The sequence below is a fragment of the Amblyomma mixtum genome, chromosome 4 (genome assembly GCF_055824585.1).
Source record: "Amblyomma mixtum isolate Tamu chromosome 4, ASM5582458v1, whole genome shotgun sequence".
Lineage (NCBI taxonomy): Eukaryota > Metazoa > Arthropoda > Arachnida > Ixodida > Ixodidae > Amblyomma > Amblyomma mixtum.
This window is the reverse complement of record NC_143015.1, coordinates 112,370,119-112,394,791: the sequence shown is the minus strand read 5'-3', so window position 1 is coordinate 112,394,791 and position 24,673 is coordinate 112,370,119. Positions and strand designations below refer to the sequence as shown.

Here is a 24,673-nt window from a genome sequence, read left to right as displayed (position 1 = left end):
CATGTGTGGCTAATAAACTAATCTATACACGTACTTCTAAATGCTTAAATATGTTGATTAGCATCCGATCTCAAAGTATCTCAAAAGATATTTCTCTAGGTGCAAGAGGTTTTTCACAATTTTGCATTTCCTGAGACAAGTTGAGCTCAACTGCCAGTTTTCATCTTTGCGTTTTCTTTTACAGTTGAAACAAATTTGCAGCTACCGTTAAACAAAATGCATCTTTTGAAAGCAGAGAAAAGTAGCTTTTCGGAGATATCTGAACCATATTTATGAAGCGAACGAGCGAGGTACAGTCGACGTACAAATATCACCAAAAATGGTTCCCGCTCACCGTCAGAGTGGGACCGCCACCTTAAACCCCAAGAAACCAAACCTAATAGCAACAAAAACGAAAGCTTTTCTACGGGAGATGTGCTAATTGATTGTTGTAGTGAAATCTTGCAATATATGAAAAAAGTTGCGTTCATAAATTCTTTCCCGTTCAAAAATGCTTTTGTGCAGAACTGTTGGGTATGTGCGATATCGCATGAAGAAAAGGTTTCGGGGGGCGAACCGAGCGTAGTAACGCATGTTGACGGGTTAGTTGGTTTTTCATCTTGAAACTTGGGAAAAAACCCACCTAGGCGCAAATGATTTCACGACACAAAAAGAGACGAGGAGAAAACGTTTATGCCTAGGTTTGAAATCATTTGCGCCTAGGTGGGTTTTTTCCCAAGTTTCAAGAACCAAGCTTGCCTGTAATATGCCACATGGTAGCGCAAAAAGTGACCTAGGTTGGTGTCACGAATTCCTGGTAACGTACTTTGTTCGCTTACGGGGAAAAACACTAGGCTGCCAAGTATAAGGAGAGTAAAACGACAAATGAAAACGGGGTAAAATGAACGGTGATACATGGAAGGCGAAATTTGGGGTGACCGACGCCCACTTCATCTTGCTACAGCACCACCGCTGTTCTTTGTTTCCTCTTTGCGTTCGTGTCAACCCCTACAGGACCCTGTTTCAAGCAAATAGTCTGCGTTCGCTGCCGGCCACGCACTGCCCCATAAGACGCACGTGTTGAGCAAACCGGCAGAATTTCAGCGTTAGCTAAAGTCTCTTCTTTTTTCTCTCTTGCCAAGAAAACAGGCTGAAGGATAATTAATCGATACGGTTAATTAAAAAGTTAATTGTTTTCGTAAATTAACTTCTCACATTAACTTTTTCTGAATTAACGATCCACAACACATACAGGAACATAGAAAAAAGCCACTGTAGCGCTTACCGGTGAAAGACTGGATGGGTAGGAAGATTGCCTTCGCCGTCCAGTTGCTCGCTTCGTTCGCTGACAGGAGAACGAAAACTTCCTCGCACAGGCACAAAATCGAGCTGGCTGCGTTCTGTGCAGGTTGGACTCTTTATAGGGTCCCTTCAACCTCGCCCCTGCCTCCCCCCCCCCCCCCCCACATTCCCCCCTTATTCCTCCTCCCCTCCTCAACCCAAACTCCGGGAGCAAGTGCTGCACAGCGCTGCCCTGTCTTCTCGGAGACATGCTGACCAACCACATTCTTGGGCATAGTTGTTTGGCTGTAGATAGGAATTGGCCCCAGCTTTTTTTTTCAAAAAAAAAAGTGAAGAAAAACAACCATTCAAGCTACCTTCTGACCTCGGCTTTCCTTTTCAGAAGCTTTCGCTTGAGATCTTTATATCCGGATACGCGTTCCCCGAAAGGTTAAGCTAACCGCATTCACCATAACATCCCACTTCTAGGGCAACTGCGAAGGGGGTAAAAGCACACACCCCACAGATTCAGCTCTCCTCGACACGTTCCATCCGGTCGGTTGTCAGCAATCAATCAGCGAATGGAGATTCTATTATCGTCTCCAAGCGACAAGACCTCCGACTGTTAAGGGGGGGGGGGGGGGGGTTGTATCAAGGCAGTGATATAGTGGACAAAGTTCAATGCCAGAACTATTCCACTTGTCTGTGGAGTGAAAAGAACGCGCGCCCGAGGCTCTCGGGGCAAACTTCTTTACACCCCTTTCCCCTGATCTAGCTTCCGGTCCCCGACTCACTGGGGTGATTAGTGATGGAGGGGGGACAATCCTCCCAACACTGACGGCCCTCTGAACTGCGCTCGAACCCTATGGGTCATTCCTACTGCTTCTCTCGCTCACACGTTTCCGTTTGTGACTCCAGTGATTATCCCCTGCTCCAGTGCGTGGCGGTCATGCTAAACTTGCGTCCACACGACACTATCCGGTCAGTGCCGAGATGTCTACACCTCTGGCACATGGGCTTTACAAAGACGATGCATAGCTGCATGAACTTTGTGGTACTTTTCATCGTGGGTATGTAAACATAAAACACAATGCAGTGATAACGTCGCATATACTGCGCTGTGGTTCGTAACACAAGGTAATTTTGTATCTATTCTATTCATTGACATCGAATCATCTGCCTCTTTCGAGCCCTCGAAAGAAAATGTAAATGAAGCCGAACAGCGGGAGACCGCGTGCAAATTTTTTTTCCTTTGCGGCCATGTAAACTAAGATAGCAGCGCTGCACATCTGCCATGACGGATATCGGTCTTCCGTTCGACACGACCACTGATACAGAGTGTGCGTCAGTAATCTTGTTAAGTCAGTCCCGTCAATCCACCACGTGTAATGAAAGTCTGCGAAAGAGTTTACGGCGGTATGCAAAAATAGAAAAACATTGTGTTTGAGTTGACGATGTCGTCAACTTTCTGAACGCCTGCCATAAGAACCGTCTCGGTGCAATGTCAATTGACATCAAAGATTTGTACTACTCCCTGCCTCAAGATAAGATAAGGCATTGATGAAATTGGAGTGGTGGCCTTTCAAAATTCCGCGGGAATAACTGCTAGTGGGTTTTTAGAACTTTTATCTTAATTCAACTTTTGCTAAATGGAAAGAAAAACCTTTATCTTCAAAAAGAGGGCATATGTATTGGCTCATGTATAGCTCCTATTCTTAGTGACTTACTACAAGACCGTCTTGAGGGATCTAGTGTTTTTAAAGTTCTCAGATTCGGCGACGACTTTTTACTGGTTTTAGACATCATCTCTGGATTTTACGAGCGTGATGTTTATAACACACTCACCATTTTTCGTGAGTGTCTTGATCCACTAACCTTGACTCACGAACTTTCAGAAGGTGGATCGATTCGGTTTTTAGACTTAAATATTACATTTTCTGACAAACATGTGTGGTGGGCGTATGAGCCCCGTTCCAAGAAGCCACTACTGCAAGTTCACTCGGCGCATTCCAAACTAGTGAAAAGAGCCGTAGTCACCTGGTGTTTTAAGAATGCCCTTAAGAAATCCTGTGAGCACCTACTCGACATCAGTTTTGCCCAGCAAGCATCTAGATTAGCTACCGCAGGCTACCCGATCCATATGCTGGTTTCTTATCAACGGAAAAAACCCACAACCTGATATCTCGAACAAGAAAAAAAGACTGTTGTCATTCCTTACATTCACACCCTATCTCACAATCTAAAGAAGATAGCACAACGTTCTGATGTACGAGTAGCCTTCTCCGCTCCGTGTAAACTGTCAATGCATAGTCGCGTCAGTAATCCCGGCACTGAGCCAACTCTTGCTTGCAAGACAAGACATAAAAATAAGTTCGTTGACTGCACTGAGGGACTCTTATATGAGGTTCCTCTTTCATGCGGGAAAATGTATGTAGGGGAAACGGGACGCTGCCTGAACGATCGATTAAGAGAGCATAATAAGGATGTCGAAAATTCCAACGACCGTAACCTGCCTCTTCACTGCCTCGAATGCACTAAGGAACGGAAAATAGAATGCAAACCGCTTTTCGATAAATGCAATACTTACAAGAGAAACAAAGACCGCATCACAAGGGAGATAATAGAAGCTAAAAGAATTTTGCAGCTGTGGGACAGTTGCGTTAGCACTCCTTCCCTCGCGTTATCTGACAAAGAGCTGGCGTTCTTGGCAAGGCGAAAGACTAGATGATTTGCTTCATCTTCGGCATGCGCATCACATCTGTTTTTGTTTTTCTGTCACGCATAAAGCCATGTATATATATTTGTACACTTCTGCAAATAAATATCAGTTGTTTATCAGCGCTGTGTTTGTGTCTTGTGCCTTCTCTTCTTCGTCTGCGTCCTTTCCGCTGTTTTTCTAATTGTGTTTGACACTTCCGAGACCTAAGAATGACCTAGTTAGCGCTGACTCTTCGAGAGGCACACGGGGGCGCATTTGGTGTCACTTTCGACGAGTAGCATTCGCGAGTCCGAAAGGGCGCTTTCCACCCAAATAATCTCGTACGCAAACACTATTCTCGCATTCTTCGGAAGGAAGGGGAGAGATTTCCAGTGAATCCGAAGTTTCCACCGATACTAGGGCACAATGGTGCCAACTTCTCACCAGCACTAAACTCTGTGAGAGCAAACGTTTATTCCTCAAAAAAGCGTAATGGGAGTCCGCGTGGGGGTGCAGCCTAGTCAGGCCGGCCTTAAGGTGGCGGTCCCACTCTGACGGTGAGCGGGAACCATTTTTGGTGATATTTGTACGTCGACTGTACCTCGCTCGTTCGCTTCATAAATATGGTTCTGATATCTCCGAAAAGCTACTTTTCTCTGCTTTCAAAAGATGCATTTTGTTTAACGGTAGCTGCAAATTTGTTTCAACTGTAAAAGAAAACGCAAAGATGAAAACTGGCAGTTGAGCTCAACTTGTCTCAGGAAATGCAAAATTGTGAAAAACCTCTTGCACCTAGAGAAATATCTTTCGAGATACTTTGAGATCGGATGCTAATCAACATATTTAAGCATTTAGAAGTACGTGTATAGATTAGTTTATTAGCCACACATGTTTGAAAAGCATAGAAAACAGAACAATGTAATCTGCAATAACTTTTGGGATATGCATTGCATTGCGGCGCCTTTTTGTACAGTTTGAGATCGTCTAATCGCCCTTCCATTCTGAAAATTTCATCCGTCTGCCTTGTTTAGTTTAAAAGTTATTCCTGATCAAAATTAGCGTTTTTTCGAAATAGTTAAAAACGGAATGCAAAATTGTTCAGGTAACCAGCGCGTGGCAGTTTTCAGATTTTGCGTGAAGAAACTTAATACTTCGCTCTACGCGGCTAAGCATCGCCTTTACTCTACGGCTTTTGGGGAATGCGCAATGTCTAGTTGATTTTAGCTACCTTTTTTGTTCTCCTCATGAAGGACACAAGCTCTTGAAACGTTCCGCGGCTTCTTTTTTTCTGGCAAATATACTCTTAAAATGTCGGTCTCTCATTCCTTTAATCAACTTGTAACAATTGCCAAGAACAAAGTCCACAGAATACAAACAATAATAGCAATAACGCAGCGACATGCGATAAATGTAGATAAATTTAGTAAGTAGCGCCATCTACACACATGCACGTGTACTAAATAATCACAGTTCAAAAAAATAACGAGTGTGGCGCTGCTAAACATTTACAATCAGGAGGCGTTCACGAGAGGGAACGATACCTCTACGATGTTCGCACGTTTCCCTCGATTTTGCCCTATGTAGTGTGTGTCGAACTTCCAAGCAGATTTCCGCCATATTGCTTTGCTGGATTGTTTTGTAGCGTAAAGCTAGTAAAGCCACACTACGCGGGTCAGAGCCGAGTTTTGCGCGAGTGTGCGCCGCCTGTTATGCGCAGCGCGAGAACCGCGTGACGTCACGAGAGGCGCAGGTCCGCCGGTGCGAGCTCCTCGCTGCCGGCGCCGCCGGCGTGCGCTCCTCTCCGACGCGTGACCTCGTGTTTACGACAGTTGCGCCGCGCGCTACTGCGCATGCGCGAGGAGGGTGCGCGGAGAAATGACGGTCGCGCTCAACATGTAAGCTCTGGTAAACTAAGGAGAGTCGAGCCGCTGCCAAACGGCGCAGAAGACTGGAAAATATAAAATTCTTCCCATCCCGAGGTTGTCGCCTGGCAGTTTGCCGTCGAGCAGCCAAGGCGAAACGTGCGGCCGAAACACCGGATCACTTGACGCTACGTATATCCAGGCATAGCAGAGCTAAGCCACTGCCAATTTTTTTCACCTGACGCTACGAAACGCATTCTGGGCGTCGTATTATTTTTCGAGGACAGCTTTGGCATTGCTAAAGCGACAGGAAAGGGAAGAGACAGGCTTTCGCTTCGTGCTGCCGGTTGTTCGTTGTTCCGGCTAGCGCTGTGGAGGGGAAGTTGGAGAGCGCTCGATTCGCCTGCACTCAATGCACCAGTTCGGCAAAGTTCTGCGGCAGCGGCGGTGCGGCGGGTGTGTACCGCTAGTTCCGGCACTTTGAGCGCAGTTTGGCACTGTCTGCTTCCAAAACGGATGGTCGAGTGCAGGCCTGCTCGTCGCTAGCCTTTGCGATGCCAATGAATTGGAGCCAGCTGTTTACAGCCTACATCAGCGGCAGCCAACCTCTCGTATCTCATGAAGAAATGTGCAAACCGCACATCACAATAACATGTTGCCATGAACCAGCCTCGATCCGTTTCTTTGGAGAACTCGAGCAGCGTTCTAGCTTGTCGACGAGTGAAAGTTACTTGAGTCTCCGCCGTTTATCACAACCCGCAAACCATCATCTGCTTCCATGGCGGCTGCAGCTGCACTATTTCAGCACTAACCATGGAGCAGGTGCAGTTTTCCTGAACTAGACTCGCACTTCTTTCAAACGAATGCCGTGGTTCAGAGGGCGCCATGTTCCACCGCTGAAATGAATCCATGTGGTATATAAGTCGGGTACAACTCAAGAACGAAGCAGCACATGCCCATCAAAGGAGACCGCCCAGCCAAGCGCGTCGACCGAACAGTTTTCTGTTCGGTCACCACAGGTGCGCCGCGACAGCAGTGGAGACTGAAGCTGCCACGACCGTCTGTTGCCGAATATGACCCCACCTGTAGCATTCAGCGCTTTTGCGAAAAAGACGCTCTCGCGCGGATCTATGCGAAAGGTGAGCAGCCCAGCCCTCTCCCCCCCCCCCTCCCCCTTTAGTGGCCAGTGCAGCTGAGACAATTAACGGGGGCACCACACCTACTAGTACCTTCGCCTTTCTCCCTGTCATTTCCCCTGCTCCTGCTCAGGTGCTCCTAGAGACGATGGCGGATGCCGGGGCAGCAAAATCTCTTCCTTTCTTTTTGCGTTATTATTCTTTTAGCCTTATCCCGAACAAAGGACATCCACCGTCGGCGACACGGGGACAAAGCGCCGACTCCTTCGTTCTCTTTCGCAGACTTGGCTGCATGCACAGCCACATAAATCGACGTGATTGGCTGGAGAGCTCCGTCTGAGTTGCGTGTGCCGCTTTGTTCTTTTGTTGTAACCGACTATAGTGCTGAGAAGTCCCCTTTTCGGGAACTGGCACAAAGGACCGCCCCCTCCCCTTGCTGCGCGCCCCTCCTGCAGGCGGGGTAGACTAGCGCCGCAGGAAAAGGAATTCTCGGAAAATGATTACAAGCACGTTATAAGCGGTGTTTACATGACGGGTTGAGTGGAGGATTTGAGCTGAAAACCGGTTACTGGGTTCATGTAAACGAGTCGGGTCCGGGAGTCGAGGGAGCGAGTCCAGTCAACTCCGCTGCAGGGGGTGGGTTGACTCACTCGACCCCAACAGCAGACAGCACGTAAACCGGTCTGAGTAGGGTTAGTGGAAGGAGGGGTGATAAATGCGAACCTGTTATTCGCTTGCGCCGTAGCGCCTGCGAGGCAGCCGTGCATGCCGCAATCTTCCCGGCTGCCACTGCCCTTTCCCGCTGCGCCGTTCGACGCTTGGTGCCGCTGCTGTTGAACCGGTCGCGACTCGCTAAAATCGAGTTCATGTAAACATGCAGTCAAGTTGGGCTGACCTTGCTCAACTCGATCTCCTGGCTCGACCCGCCGAAGTCGGGTTCATGTAAACGAGGCTATAGTTTCCTGACAAGAGACGGTGTGAAAATATCAGCTGTTCCTACAGTTTCCAGGTACGCGCGCGTGGACACGCACGCATACACACACACATACGCGGGCGCACTTTTTCAATCTTTGACCCAACCAAATCGAGGCAAATCGACACAAGGTTAGAAAGATATACATTTCAACACGCGATGGAAAATTCTGGAGGGAATAAGCAACCTAATGATGCAAACTGGATACAAGAAAGACGTACGTCTAAAATGAATAAGAGCACGCAGTTGAGGGTCCAAACGAGGGAGGGGGTCGCCCTAAGTGCCTACAGAACTATGGCTTTGTAGCCGACCCCTTTTTTTTGGCAGCATTCCTGCACACCTCGCCCCCCCGTTCTTCTTCGTACAATGTCTATAAAAAAGTCTCGAGTCCGCCTCGTGAATGGTATGCATCTGTATACTGCATTTTTGTGAGCCTTGGCAAAGTTCCGTCGAAGTTGATCGGAATTGGTTGCAAGGTGCCGCCGCATGTACGACGAATATTTGCTTCTGAGGTAAACACATTCCGACACCCTGCGGTGCTAACCCTCTCAATAGCAATTTCACGTCTCTTGCGCAATGTCGATTCATCTCAAGGGTAAACAGAAATTGACAATTGCCCACTTCTCTCTGCCTTTTTCTTTACCAACCATAGTTTATAAGGTTGGACAGGCATACGCTGAGCGTTGACTAAATTGTATAGCTGTCTTTGTTATAGTTTTCTTATCATAGATGCAATATCATTTGATAAAAAAAATATATTTTTTTTCAGCGCTATAGTTAGCAGGTTACACTCTAGACCAGGAGTGTTCCGACTACTACTAATATTACTATGCATCAACAGTGACGAAGTGATTGAACGCGCAAAAGACGAGGGCAGAAGGAAGGACACAAGAAAGGCACCGATTTCAACTATAAGGTTCATTGAAAAAAAACGCTAGAAATATATACATGGGACATAAACATAATTAATTTTCTTTATTTCACACCTTCCTTATTTTTGGCGTCCGCTTCCTCTTTTCGCTTACTTACTAATTTGCTCTGTGCAATTATGTCGACAGTTATCACTAACTCTCCCAAGTTTCCACTGTGTCGACGTTGTGCCTTTTGCGATGCGGGCTGGGCAGCATTATTTTTTTCTTTTTCTTTGCTCCCACTAATATATGTCACGACATTGAAAACAGGAAAGTCTGTAGTCGCGTAAAACTCAAGAACGAAACGGCACATTCCCTCAAAGGAGGCCCTCCAGATAGTAACATCGACGGTACAGCTTTCTGCGGCTATTTAGCCAAGGCTAAACAAGAGAGAGAAGGAAACGGTCCTCTGTTCCCGTGCTGGCATCCTTATCCCGAACAAGGATCACCTCACCTCTGACGCCGTTTGGACAAAGACGGTACCCTCTTTGCCCCGGCTCGCCCCACTCTCTTTGGCTTTGGCAAGGGACAGGCAGAGAAAGAAGCATGCGGAACCACCCCAGCCAACACCTCCCCCCACGCACGACGAGGACTAGCAGCCGGGCTTGCCATGGTTCGTTTGTAATCCTCTGAAGGCAGGCGCAGCAACAAAAGAACCCTCACGCAGCACAGGTGCACGGGTCAAGAAAGGACCGGACACGTATCTCAACATCTCAACCAAAACCAGTCTCGGGTCGCTGGGGGCAAGACGGGTAGACACTTTCTCAGTGACGGATCAGTGTCGTAGCCTGGTGGCAGAATATGAACTACTCGCAAGATGGCGGCAGTGGAACCGCCACCTTAAAGGTGCACTGAAGAGGAATCTGAACTTGTCCTTTTTCCGCGGGAACTCGATCTACACGTTCCGAGCTTTCTTAGAAACTGCGATTTACTGCCCTGTGTGGCCGATTTCCCCAATTAAATCGAATTAACGTCCGGCTCCCGCCTTTTTTTTAAAATTCTGCCCCTTACGGTGGGCAGAGTCGACCAACGCGTGGAGCGCCTTTCACCCAGTCCCGTGGCGGCTTGCCGCTCTGCCATCGGCGGAGTAATACGTAGTAGCGCGCAGTAGCAAATAGTCCGCGCGTACTTTTATTTCTTCGGGCTTATTTTGCGGCTATATTATCTGCGAATGAAACTATTTATTCACAGAAACCTAAAAAACAAAATAAAGCCAAAGCAAAGCTTCCACAGGACTGGGTGAAAGGCGCTCCACGCGTTGGTCGACTCCGCCCACCGTACGAGGCAGAATTAAAAAAAAAAAAGGCGGGAGCCGGACGTTAATTCGTTTTAATTGGGGAAATCGGCTACACAGGGCAATAAGTCACTGTTTCTAAGAATGCTAGGAACGTGTGGATCGAGTTCCCGCGGCAAAAAGGCATGTTCAGAATCCTCTTCAGTGCACCTTTGAAGAAATGTAGGAGAACCGTCGCTTCCGCTCTCTCCTTTTGTCTTCAGAGCAGGGATGCGAACGCGAGAATTGAGTCCAGACAGCTATTGGTGGCGGTAATTAGGCAGCATGGGGCCTTCCGCCAACTGCCACCCATTCAGGTTCACGCAAATTAAGGGGCATTCTCCTTCCCGGAAAAGAATACAATGGTGGGAGTATGACCAATCTCCCTCGCCTTTTGTGGAAAGAGCAGGATGTGTGAAAACGAAAGCAGTCTCAGAACGACGGTTTTTGGTTCGAAATTAACTTAATCCTCTGAATCAGAATTCCTCAAATTTTCAAGTTGTGGTTTATGAAAGCAAAGAAAGCAAGCAAAACAAAAAGATGCCACCATAGCTAACCAAACGTAGCGCTCTTGGAACACGTTTATTTTTTTTTTAAACATGCAGATTTCCAGGGAGCCCATAGCCCCTCTGCGCACAATGCAAGGCGTGGGCCACTTTACCCCCCCCCCCCCCCCCCTGCAGGTTGGTGTGCTTCGCTAAAGGGAACAACTTTTTTTTTGGCGATGCTGGAGAAGATAGGTAGGAAAGAGAAGGATATGAGCTTTTGTGTCCATGCATGCCCTCTGGGAATGTGGGGTCAAAACCCTGCAGAGAATTTTGCAGCGGCTCGCACGTACGGGAAGGATGGCGGGGGTAGCCGACGGCTTCCTAGTTCACTGTAGCGCGGACGGATGGGCAATCCAGTCGTCGTAAGCCTCTCCCTTTTTCCCTCCCTCCCTCTCGTTGCTTCCCACCGCCCTCCTCGCAGTTCCCTCCCTAGAGCGAGGTGCCGGTGGTTGAACCGCAATGCTGAAGAAAGGCAGCGGCACAAGTTTCCACAAGTTTATCGCATTTAGATATGGGCCAATGCGATGCGCAACGGCCGTGGAGGGGGAAAAGTTCGGCGACGGATCGGCTGCGCGGCTAGTATTGCATTTCTGCATCGAAATATGATAGTTTGCGTCTCTTAATCCGCATGTTTGCTCTTCAGTCGCGTGGCGAACAGGGCAGGAATCAACGTCTGCAGCTTGTTCGCGTTCTGTCGGGCTCTCATTATGAGAAGCCTGGACGCGACATTCCATGTGGATGTGATCGTAAATTGAACGCAGGGCACCGTTTTCAGGTGGCAATCACCCGGACTACGTCCCGGGAATCTCTTAGGGCTTAAAAAAAAAACAAAACAGAGTAGCACTGTAGTCCGGCAGTAGGATTATACGAAAGCAACCAGAGGGCGACACCAGCCGTTGTCCTGTATTCCCACTGTGTAACACATAATTTGAAAAAAAGTTGCCAAGAAATATAAGATTCCCGTAGTGTTTTCTGCCCCTTGTAAGCTAGCTACGTTGTGTCATAGAATTAATAACGAAAAACCAGGAGAACAAACCTGTGGCGTGAAGCATGCCAACAAGTTCGGCAGGTGTAGGGAAGGGGTGATCTACCACATTCCGCTTACATGCTACAAAGTTTATATTGGACAAAGCGGAAGGTGCTTGAACAAACGTTTAAGTGAACACGAGCGCTCACTTGAAAAAGGCACTGGCTCTAATCTAGAGCTTCATTGCAAAGAATGCAAATGCATGTCTCTTTTACGCGAAACTGTTGTTCTAGATAGAAGTAGGGACAGCGTAGCCCGGGAGTTGAAGCAAGCCTTCTATATAAAGAGAAAGGGCTTGGAATGTGTCAGTGACGCGTCAAGAGCATTGTACGGGAGTGAACTTGCCTTTTCGGAACAACATTGCTAAATTTTTTATTGCTGACTACGCGTGTTTCAATCATTGAGTGTTACTGTTTCATCGTTTTATTGTTAAGGTCTGTGCATTTTTTTTAGCTCCACGTTGTCACATTCAGTCAGTTTTTATTCTTTCCACATTTCTTTTCGTCAGTTTTTATCGGTTTTATCCTTGTTACATGCTATTGATGTTTTATCCGTTTTTATGGCTCTTTATACCTTGTTACATTAACTGTTTATAGTTATCAAGTGTACTTTTTTTTCATTTTGTTATCATCCCTTTTGAGATTCAGTTGACCCTTAGCTTTATCACCCTTTTATGTTTTATCGCTTTTACGGCTCTTTACACCATATGACGTTGACTGCATCTGATTATCTTTGCCACTGCCTTCCTATACATTGTACGAGTTTCACTGAATAAAATTCAGTTGTCAGAAAAAAAAATCAGCGCTCTTTCCTGTCCCTTCTTCGTTTCGCCTTCGGGCGTCTCTCGCGCTGTTTCACTCATGTCACAATGAACTAGCCCGAAAAAAGTACTACTTGCGTAGTTTTTTCTTTATTTTCGCTTCCACGAGCTTCAACATGTACATTTTTTCACCACATATCCTAGAAAACGATTAAACTTCGCTATGTTATCGGCAAAATTATGCAGTGTTATTTCGTACATTACCTGAATTTTACAATTGCTGGTCAATCAGAACCTGACGAAAATAGCAAATACCGGACCATAAACCAGTTATCAAGCCGAATGACTTAAAATATTTAGCTCTGCAGAGCAAACGTAACTTCGTTGTAGCTCGAGGTAAACTTCTATCCATTCGCCTGTGCACCTCTCTTAAAGCCAAGCGAATAAAAAAGCATTTTTTCAGGTATTACCAGTGAAGATCACTTTTGTATGGCTCATTCTAAGTAACTGCATGGCTTCAGTGTCCAGCAATGTTCGGCGTTCTCCGCACTGAAGTGGCTGGGCGAGAGCCAGCACATCACAAAGGTTCGTCATGGGAAAAAGCTGCCTCGCGTCGTGCATCCCGTCGTTCTTTTTCTTGCACTTAGCGATCGGGTATGCTGTATCGCCCCATATTTTGACACTGCAGACCTGTATACCTCGTGCTTTCTCGGTTTCATTTAAGACAACCTAGTAGACCGCCGTAGCCGCGCCGTTGCTACCAACTATACGAGCGCAGGTTGAAAAAATTAGGCAGTGGCTTAGCTCTGGTTAAGCCTGGATATACAAGCGAAAAGGTTCAGTTACGCTTGGTTTGACGTCATGGCTGTCACAGTTCGCGCACAATGCACTGGGAGCACCACGATAACGGTGGTGCGTTCGGCCGTTCACGTACACACTGCCTGTACGGAGGCGGAGGAGGAGACGCGCGTATAGTGAATACGATCCTGTCTTAGAAGGTTGCTTTAGAGACATGCACTGTGGCGTCCATTCCTTTCGGGTGCACACCAAGATATGAGAGACAGACAGACTACGAAGAGTGCGGTGAGGGGCTAGTTGGTACGACATTATGAGAACAAAAGTAACTGCGCAAAAGGACGGGACAAGAGCGTTTGTCCCGTGTGGTTCTCTTTCTCTTGTCCCGTCCATTTGCGCAGTTACTTTTGTTCTCATAAAGACAGACTACGACGGACAACATGTAAGTGAACAGTGCAGTGGCCGTGCAGACTTGAACCATATGCTGTGCGGTTGTGCATCGAGTGACGCCTACTCCAAGAACAAGGAACATTGGGACAAAGTGCTAAAAAGTGCTTCACTACACGGCCAGCTTCGGGCTGTCCAGGAGGCTCGCGCAGCGGCGGAGATCTTCGGGCTCTCTGTGCCGACGTGGGAGCTGCCCTGTGCACCTGGCGCCTAGCTGAGTGTCATTCGGGACCCCTTGCGCGGATATATGAGAGAGACAGGCGTCGTTTCCTTTCCTTAAAACCTATGTTCTTATCATTTTCCTTCCCTTACGGCGCGATTCGCCTGTCCATCGAGGTATGAGTGTTTCCCGGCGCACTGTTTGTCTTTTATTTGTTTCATTTCTGATATTTTATTTCTTTTCTTTCTTTTTTTATTCTCGTTTCTATGCTTATTTCTATTCTTTTTTTATTACGGAGTCGGCGGCCACCTGCGCCGTGCATGACGTCGCTCAGTTTCGCGCATGCGTAGAAGTGACAAATCTGGCCTCCGGCTCACGCGAAGCGCGGTGCTGATAAGCCTAGTGAAGCTTTTCGCTTCGTAAGTGCTGAGCTAGTCTCCGGTTACTAACAGAAATGTTTCTTACCACAAGCGACGCGCACGCTTTGAAATATGCGCATACGCGAGTTGGCTTCGAATGCAGGATCGTTTGGCGTGGGTTAGGCATGCTAGGTTTTTGCCTGTACCCCGCGTACTTTCCAACAAGTGTTCCCTGTTCGCTGCCATATTGTTCACTGGACTTCAGTGGGCACCTCGCGGTAGCACGATGGAAGCGGCGGAGGGACCGGTTTCCAACAGTCCAGAGAGGAGGCGTTTCGACAACCCTCTAGCCCGATAGAAAGGTCTGCACAGGTCGTTCGGACGAAAAGCCTTCGGCGTCGTAGTAGTTGTAAGCGCCGCGTGTCGGAAAAAAACACTGCCTCTCCCGTAACCGAGAGTAGAGTAAGCATGGAATCATGGATCTCGATGGGGAAATAAGGGAACGTATCATAATAACACCCCTCCCAAAAAACATGCATCCCTCTCACAACACCAGCAGAAGGAAAGCCCGCGCGGCAAATATGCGCAATAAACTTAAAGACGACAGGTCAGCGCTGTATGTCGACGCTGCCGAGTACAGGCACAAAGAGGTATATGTTGTGGCTATAGCTGACCACAAAGGAGAATGTATAGCAGCGGCGACCATACCAGCGAAAAGTCCAGAAGAAGCAGAAGAAGCAGCAATAGCATACGCCATGTGCATAAAAGTATCGCAGAAAAAGACCATAATAAGCGACTCAAAAACTGCGATAAATAACTTCATAAAAGGCAGAGTATCCCCGGCCGCAAAACTAATTAGCAAATACCGCCCAAAAACTCGAGCCAAAATAATATGGACTCCCGCACATTCTGGCCTCCCAGCGAACGAAAAGGTCAACAACATAACCCGATAACTAACTATCCGGGCAGGACCAGACGCGTTCCAAAACCATGGGGCCAGCTCAGCGATGGACCATCTACTCACTTTTAGTGAAATCACGACTTTCTATCAAAGAAGCAGATTGGAATATCCCCTTCCCAACCCCACGCTCACGCAAGAGCAGGCAACCACTTTCAGGCAGCTCCGAACGCACACATTCCCATGCCCCGCAATACTAGCCATAATTCATCCAGATATATACTCTGCAGAATGCCAAAGCTGCGGAGAGTATGCTAACCTCAACCACATCATGTGGGCCTGCAGTAAAAACCCTTTAAGCGGAATAACCACAGAGGAGCAGTGGGAGAGCGCGCTGCGCAGCTCGGACCTGAGGCAGCAAAAGTAGCTCACAGAGAGAGCTGACCAGGTTGCCGAGATCCAAGAGATCAAGGCCACCAAGCGACAGCAACCCGCCTGCGCCAGAAGGGAGCCTTCCTCGTCAAACACTATAAATAAGTTTTTTCTCTCTCTCTCTTTCCCTTTGAACGCAAGGCTTTTTGAGGAAAGGAAATGGCGCAGTAATCCTCTGTCATCTCGGTGGACACCCGAACCGCACCGTACAGGAAGGGAGGAACGCCACCACCCGTTCGGCGCGATGCCTTGCATTTTGAACGCAAGGCTTTTTGAGGAAAGAAAATGGCACAGTAATTCTCTGTCATCCCGGTGGACACCCGAACTGCACCGTAAGGGAAGGGAGGAACGTCACCACCCGTTCGGCGCAAAGATACCAGCGCTTGTATACCGGTCCTGTAGGAGGGCTTAGAGAGTCTCGTTAAATCTCGTACGGTGCCCGGATGTTCTCGTTTCAGTGCTAGGATGAGTGGAATTCAGTGCCCGGATGTTGGCTCTCGGTCTCGGCGTGACGTCACCACACTGCCGACAACGGGAGCTAAAAGCATTTCATGCTTTAAAAAGAAGCACAAGAGCACAACTGATTATCAGGAAATGAAAGGCTGAATAACTGTCCCACTTCTTGGTGGACACAACCGTGCCGTGAGGGGAGTATGGCGGAAGTGAAAGCAGACACAAAGGGGTGCCGTAAAAATTACGAGGAACTTTAGGGGCTAAAGTGGTTAAAGGCGAAAGCCTGAGCGCTGCATTCTGCTACGCGATTGTTCACTTCACAATCGGTTGGTGCATTAATTAACTGCCAATTAATGGCGCTTAATCTTTGCCTTGAGGAGTGGAACACTACAGCGTGTTGTAGCGCTGCCAGGGAGTCCACGGAACGTCACCATACGTTCGGCGCGATGCGTTGCCCTTTGAACGCAACGCTTTTTTAGGAAAGGAAATGGCGCTGTAATTCTCTGTCATCTCGGTGGGCAGCTGATCCCCACTGTACAGGAAGAGAGCAAGTGGACTGAAAGAAGAAAGAGAAAGAGGGGCCGTAATGAAGAAAATGAAAATTGTATTTGAGGAAAGGAAATTACGCAGTAACTGTCTCACATGTTTTGGTGGACACCCGTCAAAATTCGCGCGCAGGGACGTCACGACCATTTCGACGAATCTGAAACGCGGACAAATTTGCTAACACGTCTTGGTCACGACAGTATGAGCCATTAAAGGTTTTCGCCTTAATAGATAATTTCGACCATCTGGAGATCTTTAACGTGCACTGACACCGCAGAACATATGAACGCGTTTTGCGTTCCGCCTCCATCGATAAACGCGGGCGCCGTGTATGTATGGAACTCCACAACGGCGCCTCTTTCTCTATTCCTTCTTTCACTCTGTCCTTCATATCTTCACTGACGGCGCGTATCGGGTGTGTGCCTAGATGTACGTACAGCCGTGATCGCGCCTGTACTTTCCTCAAAGCCAATTTCCGTGATTGGGGTAGAACTGAGGAGGTGGCACAGAAGAGTGACGCAAAGGGGAGCGCGATACTTAAAGGAGAGAGAGAGAAGGAAAGCACGTGATCACGCAATGGTCTGCTGACGTGACCTTCCTACAGCGCAACCATCCGCCTAACCAGACGCGTCTGCAAAGTGGGAGCTGGAGGAGGTCAGTGCGCGTTGTCCGGAGCCTGAGACGGACAGTTAACTGAGACACTCTAGAGGACACCTGGAGCTATGCATGCGATAGGCAACAGCTTTCCACAGCGGCTGTCACTGCGGTGGATTGACACGTCATCGCATAAGGTGAGCACTCCAGCGTCCACTAGTAATAGGAAACGATACCATCTATCAGGGCTGCGAAGATAGGCAGGTGGGTCCACAGCGAGACAATGTTACTCCGGTGCGGTATGGTTTGAGCATCTGGGCATCATTCAGCAGCCTACATTTTCATTTGCTCGGCGATCAAAGTGTTGTGAGTTGTTTTGATGCAGCTGCGTTGCAGAGTTCGACGGACTTGTCTGCTTATTTAGACGATGAAACTATCTGCGTTTAGCCCGCGTCAGTCTTTCAGTCTATGGCCGCTAACGAGATGCTGCCGGCATTTGCGTATGCGTGCTGATTCTGGACCGCGTGCTTCGGCGGCGAGGTGTTTTAGAAGGGATCGAGGATTTCGCTAAGCCTGACGGACTGAAGTTGCTCAATATGGCGGCGATTAACTTCTCCGCCGCCCCTTCGGCCGGGGAGGCTATGGCGGCCACATGTAGTACGTACTAGCCTTTGCAACTAGGCCTAGCGTCGCGAATTGCTGCGTTCTACTGAAACGTCAATAACACCTTCCATGGGTGTGCATTGATAAACACGTTTAGAATAAAAGAATATATCGTGTTTAAATGTACGAATGGGATGGTGAATACGTTTTTTGGAGACCGGTAGCTGCCCAAGTTTTGGGGACGGGCGAACGTGCCGTAGGCCTAGTGGTTCCGGCTGTTCGAGAAAATTTTACGAGTACATCTTGCGCCTTCCAGTTCACTCCTGAAACACTGACGACCTTCATTATATTCCCCGTGAGGGAGAAGAACGTAAACACATCTGCGAAAAAATTGCAAGACGCTTAAGCTTTGTCTTTAAGAGTGGGACGCGGCAGCGTGATGTAGCGTTGACAAGGGGTCCACGGAACGCTATCGCCCGTTCGGCGCGACGCCTTGTCCGTTGGAAAGGAAACGACGCCTCTCTTGTAACTCGGTGGACACCCGAGAGGAATATACACCACAGTAGTACATGTTTCTAAAGCACCCAAGACACCCAAGACAATACCGTGTTCACTAGACGCGCCTTTGTTCATTCCAAACCATCGAGCTGGCATGGCAGAGTGGTTAGCTTGCTCGCCTCGCACTCCGGAGACCGTGGTTCGATTCCCCAACTTGACCGATTTCCTATTCTGTTTTATTTGTTAATGCTTCTGGGATTTTTCGCTCACGGCCAACACCGCCGACGACGACACCGGCTCTTCTGCGACACGGGGCCCTTCATGCTGTCGCGTTAATACCCGCCGAAACGCTCGTGTAGCGTCCGGTCAGGAAGCCGCCGACGCCGACGCATGGAACTCGTACGACACTGCTGTCACGGCCATTGCGTGAACATTTTCCAGCATTCCAGTGGCCGGTAAGTAGCGAGACCATCGAGTACGTTTTGTCCGCTCTCAGAGAGTTTGCCAACACGTGCACTTCTGTGCCCGTGTCTTCGGCGTTTCATCGCCCGCGTCCAGGAGTGAGTGATGCTGGACGCCTCCAACTTGTCATTTTCCGCGGTCATTCCCATTGCAAGAAGAGGCGGCGCGAACTGTGCCACGTTTCGGCGTCTCGATACGCAGCCGATTACAAATCTGTTCTCTTTAATGGTTGTCGCTCGTCGCCGCAAGTCATGGGACGATATACCGACTGTGACTTGAACACTGTCGACTGAGGGTGGGTCTTATATGAGAGAATGGAACGCCACCGACTGAAAATGGAACTCTACCGACTGTGTGGAACGCAGCCTTCTCAAACGGACACTTGTTTACTTTAGATTGAGTTTTGAACGTCGTCGACTGTCATTGGGATTCAAAAGCCACTGGCCAGGGACGGAACGCTGGAGCCCTTCACTACGGCGTCCCTCATTGCCTGAGTTGCTTTGGGACGTTAAACCCCATAAACCAAAACCAAACCGGAACGTTGCCTTCTCAAACGGACACTTATTTGCTTTATATTGAGTTTTTACTGCCGTCGACTGTAATTGGGATTCAAACGCCACCTACCTAGAACGCATAGCTGCTTATTGAGGTTGGACGCTGCCGGCTAAGAGAAAGGCACCGCTGACAAGTTTCTGGCGTAAATTGCGGTAGGTTTGTGTTAAAATGAGGTTATTTCCGACTCTACAGCGAACAATGCTACACTGGTTAGATGGAAGCGGCGGCTGCTGTAGCGGAATTCTTGTCGGAAATATTTAGCTGCACTGAATAGTCGCCATGAAGGCACCTGCCAAGCTTATTGTGTGGGCTGCAGGACGTATTGAAGTTTTCCATGGCTGACATAAGCCCAGCTTGATGGTCACTGACCGTTAATGGGTGAATGGTAAGCACTACACTTTTCAACCTGACTACTACTATTGCCTACACTCGGGATGGTGGAAACATTGGTAATGCACACCAGGACGTTTTCATTTGCAAAATAGCTACGGTCCAACTACTGATAAACCTGGTTAGAGGGCGAAAGCTACTGCGTATCGGGCAACTAACTATAAGCGGCTTGGCGTCTGTAACGCTGAGCGCGTTCCGGACAGTGGATAGGCAGGGCACCCACCCTGGCAGGTGGCAGTTATAATGGTTGATCGCGAGAGTTCGCTCACCCAGTGACCGCTGCGGCCTATCGCTGCTGTACCATGTGTCTACTACAGCGTTGTCAGCGCTATCGCTAGCAGCCTACATCTCTCTGTGTCTCATCACCCCCCGTATCTCAAAGCGCGATTCAGGCGTCCACTGGCCCAGGGAGCCAGTTATGCACTTCCTTTCATTAAAAAAAAAAAATCATCGTAGTCTAAAACGCAGCCCACGCCAACACCAATGAACGCTAACGGCCTATGACTTCAGTGCCCCGTTTGTGCCACAACGTTGTCAATGCCAACGCATGCAGCGCACATCTGTCACTACAGCCACGGATCTTAAAGCACGACTGAAGTGTCCATTTTCCCCGGGGGGCCAGTTATGCACGTTTCTTTTGCTTTCGAAGCTCAAGGTCATTCTTTTGAAGGTGAAACTGGGGGCCACCGCGAAACTGGCTTTACCCTAGCGTAGCGAAGCTTTCACTTCAAAAAATTGAAAATGGGATTTGAGAAAAGCAGAGGCATGGCAAGTGTGGACACCCCAGCCGCGCCGAGAGAAAGGGGAAGAAAGTGGGAAAGAGGAAAGAGAGGTGCCGCAGTGGAGGGCTTCAGGGTAATTTCGACCACCTTTTGAATCTTTACTAGTTTAACATTTAGTACAGTGCCGGCTGCACCCCGCCCATCCATACAGTATTTTGGTTGTCCGTGTGCTTCACTGAGGGACCGTGCAGTGGCGCACCTCTTTTAGCCATCCTCATAAGTTTTATATTTCTAGCATTAATTTTAACGCGAAAGCCTTTAACGCCTCATACTATCGTTAGCAGACGCTGTCGGCAGCGGTGTCGACAGACACGTCGGCAAATTTGTCCGCCTTTCGGCGTCACTGCTTAAAAAGAAACTGTGCCGAGGGTGGGATTCGAACCAGAATCTGAACGAACAAACGTAGCGTTGAAACAGGACACAGAAAAATGAGGACAGGACGGGGCTACATTCGAACCAGAGCCATTGGTATTTGAAGCGGAGACGCTACCACTCCGCCACGAAGGCTCAAGGTTCGAGCATGAATAAAGGCGCATCTAGTGAATGCATGGGTTCCACAAATAAAAAAAAGGAATAAAGTGAAGGAAAGAAAAAATAAAAATAAGGAAAGAAACAGAAATGAAAACAAAATAAAAAAGGCACGAAAATAAAAATTAAAAACAATAAAAAGAAGAGCAAAAATAAATAAAAAACGAAATATGAAAAATAAAAAATAATTAGAAACAAACAGTGCGCCAGTAGCCAAAGTGCCCCCTGATTTTTTAATACCATTAATGCTGATATTTTATGTTATTTGTGAAAATATTTCCGTCTAAAAGAAAAAAACGCACATTTCTATTAAGAAGTGTTTTCTTTAGAGGGCAGTTGGGCGTCGTGGACGCAAGGCGGCGCTATCACCCAGTTTGGGGGAGGGGATAGGGACAGGCGGCCACTCGGACACACAGCCTGCAGGCAATGTACGAAGGAGGTACTGCTGTAATATCCACTGACATCGCACAGCACATGGGCGCCTTATGCGTTTCGCCTCCATCGAAACGCGGCCGCCGCGGTCGGGTCCGAACCCGGGTATTCCGGCTCAGTAGACGACCGCCTTAGCCACTGCGGCGGGACACAACTGAATGCATAACCAATTATCAGGAAATTGGTTTGGTTTATTGGGGTTTTACGTCCCAAAGCAACTCAGGTTATGAGGGACGCCGTAATGAAGGGCTCCGGAAATTTCGACCACCTGGGGTTCTTTAACTTGCAGTGACATCGTACAGTACTCGGGCCTCTAGAATTTCTCCTTCATCGAAATCCGGCCGCCGCGGCCGGGATCGAAGTCGCGTCTTTCAGGTCAGCAGCAGAGCGCCGTAACCCCTGAGCCACAGCGGCGGGGTGATTATCAGGAAATTAAAGAGGGAGTAACTATCTCAATCTTGGTGGACGCTTAACCACGTCGTGAGGGAAGGGCAAAGGTGAAAAAATATAGAAAGATAGGGGTACCATAGTTGACTGCTCGAGAATTATTCGGCCACCTTTGATCCCGGCCGCGGCGGCCGAATTTCGATGATGGCGAAATTCTAGAGGCCCGTGTACTGTGTGATGTCAGTGCCCGTTAGAGAACGCCAGGTGGTCGAAATTTCCGGAGCCCTTCACTACGGCGTCTCTCACAGCCTGAGTTGCTTTGGGACGTTAAACCCCAATAAACCAAAACAGAACCAAACCAAACCTGGGGATCTTTAACATCTACTGACGCCGCACAGTGTGTGAACGCCCTTTGCGCTTCGCCTCCATTGAAACGCGGGCGCCGCAACTCCACTGCAGCATCTCTTTTTCCACTCCGGCGTCTCTCTTTTCCTCCTTTCCGTCCGTCCAGCTCTGTACTGTCGGCGCTGTTCGGGTGTGTACTACCTAGATTATAGCTAGATGTTCAGCAGCGATTAGGTGTTTCCTTTCCTCAAAACCAATTTCCGTGAGGGAGAGGGAACTGAGGAGGTGGGACAGAAGACTGACGCAAGGGGGAGCGCGATACTTGTAGAGACAGAAAGGAGAGAGAGGAGGAAAGCACGTGATCGCGCGGTGCTCCGCTTACGTGGCCTTCCCACAGATCAACCATCCGCCTAACCAGACACGTCACCAACGTCAGTCCAGGAGGATGCCACTGCGCACTGTCTGGAGTCCGAGACCGGCCTTCATCAGAAGGCGCATCGGGGGCTCCTGGACGCTGACGGATACACTCTGGAGGACACCTGGAGTTATACATGCGACAAGCAACAGCTTTCCACAGCGGCTGTCATTGCGGCGGATCGACACGTCATCGCATAAGGTGAGGTCTGCAGCGTCCACTAGTAGTGGGAAACGATACCATCTACCAGGGCTGCGAAGGTAGGCAGGTGGTCCACAGCGAGACAAGGTTACTCCGGTGCAGTATGGTTTGAGCATCTGGCCATCATTGCGCAGCTTATGTTTTTATTTGACCGGCGATGAAAGCTTTCCGTTTTTTGGACACAGCTGCGTCGCAGAGTTAAACGCACTTCTCTGCTAGTTTAGCCGATGAACTCTCCGCGTCTGTCGTTCAGTCTATGGCCGGTAACGAGATGTTGGCGGCATTTGCGTGGGCGACGTGATTCTGGAACGCGTGCTTCGGCTGCGAGATATTTTAGCGGGGATTCACAGCCTTCGTTAAGCCTAACGGCTTGAAGTGATGCAAGATGGCGGTGATTCGGTTTCCCTCCGCTCATTCAGTCGAGGAGGGTATGGCGGCCACATGCACGAGCTCTGCGACTAGCCCTACCCTAGCACCGAGGAGCGCCGCGTACTACTGAAACGCCAAGTACGCTGTCCATTGGTGTGTGCATCGATAAAAAATTACCGACGATTACGTTACTTCCTAATGCGAAATTTGAGCGCAGCAAATAAGCTGTTTCACCTTTTCGATAGATTGAGGCAAAGAAATCGAGCAACACATGTATGCGCTATCACAGAATTTTTTTTTATTTTTCACACGTATTCGCAATTTCGGCTCGGGCGGTGCACATATACAGATCCGCCGCCACCGATCTGGCTCTCTGATTGCCACCGCACAGGGGTTGCATTGGAGGAGGAGCGAAGAAAGGAATTAAGTTCGAGCCGGCGCTTTGACAACCGGAGACTCGCAGGAAGAGGGGGAAGGGGGTCGGCGTGTACACCCAGCGGCAAACGATGGGGGCAGAAGCGCGCGCAGCAAGCGGACAACACGATAAAGGGAGGAGGGAAGAGATAGCAGCGACTGACTGATGCCGCTGACGCCGATAGCGCTGGGGGGATGAGAGGGGGGCGGAGCTGGTTACGAGGCCGACGCCGACGACGACGCGAAACCCAGGAACGGACGCCAAAGAGCTGCGCTCTAAAACATTTAGAATGAATTTTGTGTTTAAATATAGCAATGGGATGGCGAATTCGTTTGTCGGACTCTGGCCGCTGCCCAGGCCCTTTTCGGGCACGGGTGACCGTGCCGTTGGCCTTATGGTTCCGACTGTTCGAAACTTCATCCTGCTCCTTCGAGCTCACTCCTGAAATGCAGGAGTCCTTCATAATACTACTTGTGCGGAAGAACGTAAACACATCTGCTATGAAATAACCGCGGAACCGTCCGTAGCGTCCCGCCGGGAAGCCGGCGACGCCGACTCGTGGAACGCATGTACTATGCTGCTCTCAGGGCCATTGGACGAATATTAAGGCGAAAGCCTTTAATGCCTCATACTGTCGTTAGCAGACGCGTCGGCAGGAGTGTCGACAGACGCGTCGGCAGATTCGGCCACCTTTCGGCGGCACTGCTTAAAAGGCTCAAGGTTCCAGCATGAATGAAGGCGCATCTAGTGAATGCATGGGCTTCATAAATGAAATGAAAGGAGTAAAGTAAAAAAAAAGGAAAATAAAAATTAAAATAAGAAAATAAACAGAAACAAAAACAAAATAAAAATAAGATGTGAAAATAAAAATTAAAAAACAATAAAAATTAAGAAAAGGAGCAAAAAATAAATCAAAACAAACTATGAAAAATAAAAAGTAAATAGAAACAAACAGTGGCCAAGAAACGCTTTCGCCTTGCAGCACTTTGGAGAGCCAAAGTGCCCCCTGAATTTGTTTCCACCATTCCAGTGGGAGGCCAGTAGTCGGAGAGACAATCACGCACGTTTTAAGGCGAAAGTCTATTTAATGCCTCGTACTGTCGTTAGCAGACCCTGTCAGCAGCCGTGTCAACAGACGCTGTCGGCAGCGGTGTCGACA

General features: G+C 48.7%; 1 protein-coding gene across 11 annotated transcripts in view; it reads left to right on the top strand.

Annotated features, from left to right (window-relative positions):
* The window catches only part of LOC149347898 (uncharacterized), a 483,015-nt gene that overhangs the window by 55,048 nt on the left and 403,294 nt on the right, over positions 1–24,673 (top strand). Inside the window, exons 1-2 of one of the 11 annotated variants that reach the window (XM_089587645.1) lie at positions 17,140–17,329; positions 22,556–22,730. The exons of 6 other annotated variants lie outside the window; for them this stretch is intronic. In XM_089587645.1, the coding sequence (XP_089443771.1) occupies positions 22,666–22,730 (65 nt within the window). In that variant the 5' untranslated portion in view covers positions 17,140–17,329; positions 22,556–22,665. Of the gene's footprint in view, positions 1–17,139; positions 17,330–22,511; positions 22,731–24,673 lie in introns of those variants that run through there. 4 more of the 11 variants (XM_089587643.1, XM_089587640.1, XM_089587641.1 and 1 more) reach the window with 4 other exon arrangements.